General features: G+C 41.0%; 1 protein-coding gene across 15 annotated transcripts in view; it reads left to right on the top strand.

The window, feature by feature from the left end:
* Positions 1 to 11708, top strand: part of LOC114642585 (NACHT, LRR and PYD domains-containing protein 3-like) — a 1142003-nt gene that overhangs the window by 342655 nt on the left and 787640 nt on the right. Inside the window, exon 14 of one of the 15 annotated variants that reach the window (XM_051921812.1) lies at positions 549 to 783. The exons of the other annotated variants lie outside the window; for them this stretch is intronic. Coding sequence (XP_051777772.1) covers positions 549 to 648 — 100 coding nt within the window. The 3' untranslated portion in view covers positions 649 to 783. Of the gene's footprint in view, positions 1 to 548; positions 784 to 11708 lie in introns of those variants that run through there. 15 annotated transcript variants of the gene reach the window in all.

The following is an 11708-nucleotide window of genomic DNA, read 5'->3' as shown; positions in this document are numbered from 1 at the left end:
CAAAAGAGCAAAATACTCACAAAGACCACCAATCACCAGAGCAGTCAAATGAGCCGCAGCCTTTAGAGAGTTGGGGGGCAGGTGGTCCTGCGTCTTGGGATCAAACCACAAAATACAAGGAATGTGAGAGAACTGCAAGACACACACAGAGATAGTAAATAATAATGAAATAGAATAAAAATAACAGATAATACAGAATTAAACAAATAATAAATGAACAGGACAATGTTATAAAAACAATGGAAAACAATGAAAGATAAAAAAAAAAAAAAAATCTGTCAACAGGAGCCTTGGAGGACCCCAAGCCTGACTAGAACACCTTCACTGAGATGAGATGAAATCAAAAGGCCTTCAGAGGACGTTCACCTGACTGGACTGTGAACTGAGTGACAGGGTGACAGGGTGGCAGGGTGACACACATGTCATTTGACTTAGGGACACTGAGGAGAATTCTGGGAAGTTGACCTGAGTGGGTGTGTCACTGTGATAGTACAGTGTGTGAGGTGGGGTCCTCTTATGTTTGTAACTCACACTTGTGTCCTTCACAGGCTGTCTGATAAGGAGATCAGTGAGAGTGAGATGAAGAACTTAAGGTCACTACAGGAGGAGCTGAACAGGACTGGACGGCAGGTGAATATCAAGATATGAGAAGACAGGACATGCTGATCAACTGACCCCAGTGATGGCTCCCCCTGTCCATTCCCTCTAAATTCTCCTCTTTATTCTTTTATAATCCCCTCAGCTCTCCTCCACATTTAATAAACTCTCCATGTCTTATTCTCAGCCTGTGTGCTTCTTCTTCAAACTCACTTGTGTTTCTCTACCCTGTCACCCTGAACTTGTTACTAAACTCCACAAGTTCATACCAGAGACCAATAAGTTTCACCAGCCAGAGAACCACAGTGAGAATTGTCCTCTGAAACCAGCGGGGGTCACAAAGCCCACCGAGGGGAGAAGCAGGAGCAAACACGGGCGAACAGTCCAGTTGTAGGATGATGGAGAGTGAGGCCAATCCTGGCATTGGTGACAAATTCTGGACCGGCACCGGGCCATCACAGGTCAACCTGATGGTGGTCTGAGCAGAAACCTCATAAACCTACTGGTCCTCAACATCATGTGGTGTTGTTTGAACCCGTGTCTGCTCCACTCCTTGTCCACTGCCTCATTTGCACACAATTCATGTCATCTTCTGTTTGTGACTGAACAGACTCTACCATGTGCGGATTTGGACTTCTGTGACACTTTAACACATACAAGGCTCAGGTGTCTTTGTCTTCTTTGTCATTCCCGCATCGTCACCTCACTGTCACCTCCACGTGTGTCCTCTTTAGAGATTAGTGGCCTGAACAAGTGAGCCATTTAAAAAGAAATGAGAGAAATGAGAGCAAAAGGACAAGACGAGGAGGACTGAAGCCTGCTGGTGTACAAAGTGTGAGGGACTGGCAGCCCACCCAGGGTTGGCTCCAGTGCCCAGTGACCTTGAATTGGTCTGAATGGGTTCAAGAAATGGAGGCACTGAAGACACCAAACGCAACCGGAAAATAAGAAGGAGTGGAACTGGGATGAGAGTCCAGTTACTGAAGGCCTTGATGATGGAATGTGAGACCTCAGCGTGAAGGTGGGCTTCCTCAAGACAGCTGGACAAGGAGCAGAGTGTGGACAGATGGACTTAGAGTGTGACACTCCACCACTGTCCTCCCACTTCTTCAGTTCAGGATGGCATGATGAACACCTTTGTCACATTCTCCATCCCCAGGCAACCCCAGACAAGCCCCCTCTCTTCCTGCTCTATAACATGGAGGGCGCCTTGTGCAGTGTGTGCTGAAGTAGTTAGAAGAAGATCCCTGAGCTGTCATGGAGGACCGGCTTTATCTTCTCACATTTGCTCCTTTCTGCTCTTCTGTTTTAACTGCTGAGATAAACTGCATGTGCTGACACTTTGAACTGCTGGGGTCATTTTTCAAATGAACATTTTTCTTCAGTTTGTTTGACATCGTCATATTCTTTGCATTAATATGTTTTGAATTTTCACAAGTAGCCAGCTGACCAAACTATAGTGATTTTATAAATGTAGTATTTGTTTTTCAAAAAAATAAATAAATAAAAACTTGTGATTTTCATGTTTGGATTTTGCTTTAAAAGTTTAATTTGAATTCAATGATTTAATTGAGGAAAAAAAAAATCCCCCAGCCCAGTTGGTAGGACATCATAGAGTGCATTAGCGCCACCTACTGTACTGGAGTCTGCTGCAACTTTCAACAAAGAAAAACAAAATCATGAAGTCCAAAGCCTTTTGAAAACTCCAATGAGCCCTCAGGTTGGTCACTTTGTCTTCGCTGTTTTAAAATAAGTGTCACCGTAAACTGCTGCTGTCCTACAAATCTCAGTTTCTCAGATCAAATCTCCTCTCTGCTCCTGGTGCACAGCACAGCCCTCAATATACAGAATGTCCCACTGTGTTAGATAAACGCGTTTTCTACAAACACTCGTGTCAAGCGTATTCACTCTGAATAAAGAGCCACTCAGTCCAGCGTGTCTAAGATATAATCGTGTTGTAATTCTTATCATTTCCTCCCTTCTCTTACTTCTCACACTCTTTTATTTCCCAGCACTCTCTCTGTTTCATGAGGACATCTTCCTTTCTTTTTTTTATTTCAGCTCTGTGGCTGAACTGTTTTTTTAATGATGGCTTTTTCTTCCCCTTTTACTCAATGATATCCCACTCCATTGTAACTCTAAAGGTGTTTTCACACTCGTAGTCTGCTGGCTTTGTGTCGAATCAGCAGAAGATCAGTGACTTTCTTTCAGTCTCCAGTTAGTTCTGTTGAGATTCACACAGCAGACTTTCAAGTGGCTAAATAGGCATCTCTATTGTTAATGGACAGGTCATTCCACAGCTTCAGGGCCCTGCAACTAACAACTCGACCGCCCACCGTTATTTTATTAATCCTTGGAATATTAAGTAGGCCGGCATCTTGAGATTTTAATATGCGGTTCGGTTTGTAAGTAATGATAAGTTCAGGTAAGTAAGCAGGGCCTCAGTCATTTAAGGTTTTATATGTTAAAAGGAGGATTTTGCCAGTTCAAGGACTTCACGACTGGAGTTATGTGTTTGGACTTTCTGGTTTGTGTAATAATTCTCGAAGCAGCATTTTGAATTAATTGACACCTGAATTAATCTTCATCCTCTTCATCTTTTCCCACTTCTATGTGTGGATGATGTGTGGATGATGTGCTTGATCAACCTTCTCTAAATAGCTTGGTCCTGCACCTCCTCACCAGTCAAGCCCTTTTCCTTCAGATCTTCTTTTACTTTATCCACCACCTCTGTTCCCTCACTTTCTCTTCTCATGGGCTTCCATTTCCATCACTGTTTTGCCCACATTTTCTCTCCTCATCACATGATGATACCACATCCTACTTTCCATTACTTTCTTAGATATATCTCACACTTCCTCTGATTGTCTCATTTCTTATTCTGTCCTTTTTTGTAACTCTACACATCCTTCGCCACATTTTCATTTCTGCCACATCCAACTTCTTCTCCTGCACTCCTTTACTGTCCAGATCTCAGCTCCACACATCATTGCTGGTCTTACCACCGTCTTAAAAACTTCATCTTTAGCCTTCGCCTTAATTGTTCGATCACACAGTACTCCTGAAATCTTCTTTCAATCGTTCCATCCACACTACAGTGTATGGGCTATCTTTGCATCTGATTCTCCATCTTGAGCTACCATTGATCATAGATATTTAAATTGATCCACACTTTTCAACAGCTCTCCCTGCAGACAAACTTCTGAATCCTGATCATCATTTCACCTCATACATTTTCTTCTTCCTATTTAGCTTTAATCCTCTATCTTCCAAAGTTCTTCCACTCTTTCAACTCCCTCTCCACTTTCCCTTTTCTGGTGATACACAACACAGTGTCATCAGCACAAAACCTGCACCAGAGGGATTGGTCTTTTATCCTGTGATTCCACACATCCAACACCAGATCAAAGAGGTAAAGACTTCAAGAAGACCCCTTGTGCAGACCTCCTCTAACTGGGATCTTATCTGTTACCACAACCATGCTTTCAACCCAAGTCTACACTCCCTTATACATATCCTGGACAATCCTCACACACTCCTCTGGTCCTCCTCTCTCTCTCATACACCTCCAGACTTCTTGCCATGGCACTCCATCAGCAGCATTCTCCACATCAATAAATGCCATATGCAGTCCTTTCTGTTCTTCTTGATGCTTCTCTATGAGTCGTCTCAATGCAACGGCTGCTTCAGTTGTTCCTCTCCCTGGCATAAAACCAAACTGCTCCTCTCCGATGGTGGTCTCTTCCCTAAGCTTTTTGTTTTTAACTCTTTCTCAATTTTTCATGTGTGTGACATCAGCTTTATCCCACTGTAGTTTTGACAATCAATAATGTCACCCTTCCCTTTATAGTGTTCCTCCACTCCTCTGGTATTCTATCCTCTTCATAGATATTCTGCATTAGATCTTATAGGACATCTCCTCCTTCTTCTCCTAAACTCTTCCACAGTTCTGCTGGTATTTCTTCTGGTCCTGATGCTTTTTTCATTCTTTACATTGTCTCCTTTACTTCCTCCCTCCTTATTCTTGGTAGTAACCCTTCTTTTGGGAATCCATCCTCAGATACTACGTTGTTAATTGCCTTTGCAAAAATTATTCTCACGGGAAACTGTTAACATGTTAATATGAATGGCATATCAAGCTCTTCCTTGTTGTCTAATGTTATCTGCGGATGATGTACTACATTACCTTTCTTGGATACACCCTTCTTTCTACAGTAATTTGTGTGGTGGAAAACCAGACGGTGTTAACGGTTGTAGATATTCTTTGTGATTTTGTAGGTTGATGTTTTCATCTTCCGCACGATCACCACCAGCTGTTTCAGCAAAGTCTATTGATACACATTTAGCCAATCTGCCGTGTAACTGATCGACATTTTTGGCGTTAATTCATTTGACTTCATTGTTTCTCAGTGCTAGGATGGCCCGTGTACTCATTTTTTATGTTGATAACCCTTCATGATGAAATTCCTCAATAAGATTTGGACATAATATGTCTTCTTTAATTGGGAACTTAAATTGAGGAAAACATAAAAAATTATAAGAGCTGAGAGCGCAGGAACTGTGTCTGTCAAAAGCATTCACACAAATGAGAGGGCTGTGGGCGTGGCTGAATATGGGTGAGAAGAGGGCGGGACTAGAAAAAAAATCTCATGTCAAAAGTCTCATCTCGCGGGACTTGAAAAAAATCTCATCAAAATAGTCTTGTCTTGTCGTAGGATTATATATATTGTGAAAGCCAGCCCGACAACAGACAGACAGACACCACTCTTAAGTCCACCACACACGGTTTACTTACAGTATGTACAATATAAGTGTCCAAATAGTCCCGCACACACACAGTGCTCCAGCACCAAACACCCTTCACTTCAGGGCCTCTCAACAGTCCTCCCTGAGCCGCCTTTCCTCCTCACTCCCGAGTGTTGCCTTCTTCCACCCGACTCCTGCTCCCTGAATGGAGTGAGGCGGCCCCTTTTATCTTGTGCCGGATGTGCTCCAGGTGCCTGACAATGAACTTATATCATATAACGATGAAGTTATATGTAAAAAGTAGTCTTAGTCACAGCACAGTACAATAATAAAACATTTCCTTAAACAAATATGATAGTTGTCCAGTCTGTATCATTCTTAATCAATATTCTAGTGACAGAGGCGCAATCCCAGTCACTAACACATTTACCGTGTAGCACCCGCCCCCACCCCACTGAAAGTAAGAACACATTCCATCTGATTAATTTAATATTTAATTAATTAAACCCCTAAACCCACAATCATTAACCAAAATAACAGTTGAAATCGTTACTCATATGATTTGTTTTGTTATACACATGAAACTAAATATAAATCTATTTACACTTCAGACACTGCAAGCCGCTGACGAACCGCTCTCTTTGTCGCCAGTCTGTAGCAGCGAAAAACTAAAAGCATTCGAGTTTAACAGACGTCATTGAACTTGATCACGAGTTTGTGTTTGAGTTGTGTAACGTTAATGCGAATGGCCAGGAGGTGTCACTAGAGAGGTGAGTGTCAAACGCTTCGACACAAATGATTCAGATGTTTCTGTGCTTCGTGAGGCTTCACTGTGCCCATCACTAGGCAATTCAAGTTCTGCAGATCCAATAAGCTACTCGTGATATGCGGTGTCAGCGAGCTTTCCTATCAAACATGTCGGTAGACGTCACTCGCAGCGCGACAAGAAAGCCTGGTGATAATCATTGATTTTGAATTGATTACCCCACAAACACAAGCCAAACCTTCGCTGCCACTGCAAATGTTTCATTTTTAAGCATTGTACAAAAGTCTGAGCACGCTGTCTGTTGCGTCATCACTCTCACAGCTTATACGTGAACGTGCGCACGTGTTATTTCTGTATCTGATACACAGAAAATGCTGTACTTCCAGGAGTCTGCATGCAGTGGCGTAGGAAGGTGGGTGCGGCCCGCACCGTGTGCCAGCTCTGAGGGGGTGACAAAAAATTGCCGGATTTGTATTAATGCGCCTTTTTGTTACATAAAATAAAGTCAAATAATTTACATGGGCTTTAACAATCCCTAATTGCAGCAAATTGCGGGTGAACGATGTGATGCTGTAATGATTTAGTATTATTGTGTGGTGTGTGGGGGGAGGGGGTGTTCTGTCTCGTTTCTTTTGAACTGTGCTGGTGCTCAAGTAAACAAACAACCAGTCCTGTGACTCATCGTCACATCGCTGCCACAAATATATCATCTCCCCAAGTCGTTCTGTGCAACAAGATGATATTTTTTAACCCAAACATCATAATAATATAGTCAGCGCGAAACATTTTAGACAGTGGGGTGGGTAGGTACTGTCCGCTCTAAAACCGATCATCATTCAACAAGCGAACGGACAATATCTCCCTCCCCATCCCACTATCTTAAGGCCCCTATATAAACGAGCCCGGACACACAACAAAATCATGTGTCACAATTCTGGTTAATTGGCGATTTGGTGTAATTTTTGGCGACAAATCAGAGGCCAAGAAGGGGCAGTATTGGGAAATTATTATTGGCGTTCTCTTGATTTGGCTCGTTATTGCCTTTATTTTACATCGCCAAGATGGTATTTTTAAACATATTTTTTTCTCATTTTTCGACGCTTCTTTGGGTTTTCCTTGAAATTCATGATGGAAATCTATGGTAACTTAAACGTGTCCATAATTTATTGTTCCAATTTCGATTTATTTTTGGAGATGTGCTGTTCATAAGACTTCAATAGTGATCCCGTTTTTGGTGATTTATTTCTATCTGGCTTCGAAAATCTGGGGTTGCAACATTTGTTGTGTTACATTTGGTGCAAAAATCGGTCGCCGTGGACAAACCCGATAACCCTTCGTTATAGGACACATTTTCGCATGTGACCCAGCCTGGTTATATAGGAGCTCTACACTGTCTAAAACGTTTCCACGCTGACTATACCTTGTAATGAGCAATATTTTGTCGTGCTGCAATTTAATATTTAAAAATTAATCAGATTTGCGCTATGAATAATATCCATTTGTAAGACGGTGAAGACGTTTTTGTGCTATTATACGGTACTTCACTTCGTTCATCGAATCATTCTTCTCTTTTCCTTCTATGATACAGTAATCCCTCCTCTATCGCGGGGTTGCGTTCCAGACCCCCCCCCCCCCCACGCGAAAGGTGAAAATCCGCGAAGTAGAAGCCATAAGTTTATATGGTTATTTTTATATTGTCATGCTTGGGTCACAGATTTGCGCAGAAACACAGGAGGTTGTAGAGAGACAGGAACTTAATTCAAACACTGCAAACAAACATTTGTCAATTTTTCAAAAGTTTAAACTGTGCTCCATGACAAGACAGAGATGACAGTTCTGTCTCACAATTAAAAGAATGCAAACATATCTTCCTCTTCAAAGGAGTGCACATCAGGAGCAGATAATGTCAGAGAGATAGAGAGAAAAAAGCAAACAATCAGAAATCAATAGGGCTGTTTGGCTTTTAAGTATGCGAAGCAGCGCCGGACAACGCAGCTGCTAGAAAGGGAGCAATGTAAAGGTAGCCTTTCAGCATTTTTTTAGAGGAGCGTCCGTATCGTCTAGTGGTGCGAACAGACCCCCTGCTCACACCCCCTCCATCAGGAGCACAGAATGTCAGAGAGAGTGAGAGAGAGAGACAGAGAAAAACAAACAAGTAAAAATCAATACGTGCCGTTGGAGCTTTTAAGTATGCGAAGCACCGTGCAGGAAGCATATCGCTTGACAAAACAGCCAGCAAGGAAGAGAGCAAAGTGAAGGTAATCTTTCTGTGTTTTTTGAGGAGTGGCAGTATCTTCTAGGGGTGTGAACAGCCCCCGTGCTCACAATATATTTGAGGAGTTTTATTTAATAAGTAATACATGCTCTGATTGGGTAGCTTCTCAGCCATCTGCCAATAGCGTCCCTTGTATGAAATCAACTGGGCAAACCAACTGAGGAAGCATGTACCAGAAATTAAAAGACCCATTGTCCGCAGAAATCCACGAACCAGCAAAAAATCCGTGATATATATTTAAATATGCTTACATATAAAATCTGTGATAGAGTGAAGCCGCGAAAGTCGAAGCGCGATATAGCGAGGGATTACTGTATTCATTTTGGTAAGTAGAGTTTTGAGTTTGTAAAATAAAATTAATATACTAGAAACTATAATATAACGTGTTTGTACTGGTGGACAAGTTTAAACTCCGCACCGGGTGCCACCAGACCTCGCTACGCCACTGTCTGCAGGTACCCGCATTTATTCAATTGTTTGTTGACTTTGTGAGCGTCTGTTTGATGTACGTTACGCTTTGCTGTTTATTTTATTACAAATAATTTTTTGCAAGTAATGATAAAGATCGTAACGTTGTTTTACTAACATGTTCAGACAACCCTTTATGTCAAAGTGTGTTCAGTTTAACGTTCAAAACTGTATAAGTACATTCAGAAATGTTGCTTCTTTATTAATACATAAGTATGAGGGGCCAAACAGGCCATAAATCATATACTTCTGTGTGTAATCTATTGGTTTACGTATCAACACTATTGGTTTATGAATATTTACTATCGGTTTGCGCGCATACTTAATTGGTTTGCGTGCGTACAATACTGGTTTCATTCATATGAATTATATTGGTTTGTGTCCGCATATTATCGGTTTGTGCGTGAACTATGTCTGTTTGTATGTGCATACCACTGGTTTGCACATGAGCTATATTGATTTGCATGTGTATATCACTTGTTCCAGTACGATTTGTTATTGGTTTGTGAGATAACTGCATTGGTTTACGCTTGCATGTTATCGGTTTGCGTATGAACTATATTGGCTTGTGTTCTGTGTCGGTCTAACAATGGATTTGCGTATGCACTATATTGGTTTCATGCACGTCTTATACTGGTTTCATGTGGGTAACCTGTCGATTTTGCGCTTGAACTCTATTGGTTGTATGTGTGCACTATGTCGGTTTCGCGTATGAAACATATTGGTTATGCGTTTGCACCCTATCGCAACTCTGTGTATGAACTATATCGGTTCTGCATGTGAACTATATCGGTTGTTCACGTGATCTTCAGTGGAAATGGACGGGGCAAGAAACAGGAACTCAAGGGCCAGTAGAGTCATGGAGTGTAAAGACAAGTGGCTAGGAGACGCATCTGCGTTTAAACGGCACTATATATTTTTCTCCGCACAATACATTTGCGAAAGGACTTGGTGGTAATTATTACTATTTAACAGAATCTACCATTGAGTCTGTAATGAACACAAGGCTTAAGTTAGGTATGTATTCGGCCGTCTGCTTCTAGGATCATGTTTGCTCGCACCCACCCACACTACTTTTTCACACAACTTTTGAAACCAGTTATTCATTCTGAAGGCAAAATATTGTACATTTACTAACACCTTTATCCAACATACAACATTTAGATACTACTGGTTAGATTCTCCCAGTGCCCCACCGTGCCGCACAGACATGTGAAGTGATTTGGTCACATAGTGTCTTTATCAGGACTTGAACCCAAGAACTCAGAGTTTAAAAGTGCAGTCTTAAACACTACATCACAATGCTTGCACATCTACAACGTGTATATTAATTGGCATAATATAAACTTGTCCAGGACAGATTCCATTTTTAAACTTGAGTTAAAATTTTCAACCCATTCAAATTTTGGTTGAAAATCTGGAATATTTCTTTTTTCAAATAATGGATCAGTTTGCGGATTAATATACACACTGTAGAATATTTTGCCTTGCTGTTAATATACAGTAGAAGAAGAAGCTGGTTTGTGAATAAGTAGCTGACTGCAAGCTTATACTGGATGTAGCTAGAACTGAATAAAAAGGCAGCTGAATGCGCACCTAAATTAAAAATAATTACCACCAAACCCTTTCACAAACATACAGTGACGTGCAAAAATATTCAATCCCCTTGAAAGTTGTCATAATTTTATGCAAGACATTTAATTGAAGGAGAAAATCTCCAAAGTTAGTGTTTACATAAGTGTTTAAACCTCTGTGCTTTAGAAGCTCCAGGTTTACACCAATGACAGATTAATTACAAAGGTGGCAGACATTTGACAGTCATAATTAAACATAATGAGGTGCTACTTTCTCTCTGGATATAAAAAGCCCCCTTCGTAGGGGCCGTAGTCTTTGGTGGGAAGTCGCTGAAAAAATGGAGAGAGAGGAGCATTCTGCTGATGTGAGAAACAAAGTTATTGAAATGCACAAGGTTGCAGGAAATAACTATAAAAATATCAAGAGTTTGAGTGTCCCATTGCACACTGCTGGATCCATCGTCAGAAAGTGGAAGGTTCATCACAGCACTCTGACTCTTACTAGAACAGGCCGTCCCTCACAACTGAACATCAGAGTGAGACATCAACTGGAGAGAGAGGAGACTAGAAATCCAACCGTCACTCTCAGATGTTTGCAATGCTTTTTGGAGAGACAGATGTTGAATTGAAAAGCTCAATCCTAATGGATATGTTTCACATTTATGCCCTATGCTAGTTTTTCTGGAAGTATTTAAAATATTTTAGCAAAATATAAATGCATTTTGCATGTTGTGAAACCACAAGGGGATAAGTGGTATTTGGATTCTGTGACCCGAGTAAAGTGAGGTTTTCTTTTCTCATGGTTGTTTTTGATATTATTTATTGTACATCATTGACGCCTGTTCTCTCATAACATTTTTTTGTACCTCCATTCTCCTTGAAAACATGATTACTTCATATTTATTCTGCACCACACTCCAGTCCAGTTGGTGGCAGTAATGCACCATAGGTGGGTCTGCTAACTGCCATAAAAAGACAAAGAAGAAGAAGAAGAAGTTGGTTTCATCACAGCTTGGCTGTGTTGCACACGGTGTACTTTTCATTTTCTGAGTATTTTTTGTAATATGTGCACTTTGTTTGGCTCTTTCAAAAAAAATCTAATACTTTTATTAAAAATACTAATGCAGTGTAATCCGTTTAGCTGTATTGTTATGTGTATAAAGTACAAAGACTCTCTGATGTGTACTCATCATTGCCGTGCCAAATCTCTCACTGTAGGCTTTGTAAATTAACCACACAGAATGTATAATGTGAAAACTATGCACTGTTTGGAAATGTAATC

The sequence above is a fragment of the Erpetoichthys calabaricus genome (assembly GCF_900747795.2).
Source record: "Erpetoichthys calabaricus chromosome 1 unlocalized genomic scaffold, fErpCal1.3 SUPER_1_unloc_25, whole genome shotgun sequence".
In the NCBI taxonomy this organism is placed as follows: Eukaryota; Metazoa; Chordata; class Cladistia; order Polypteriformes; family Polypteridae; genus Erpetoichthys; species Erpetoichthys calabaricus.
The sequence above is the reverse complement of the archived record's forward strand: the minus strand, read 5'-3'. Positions and strand labels throughout refer to the sequence as shown.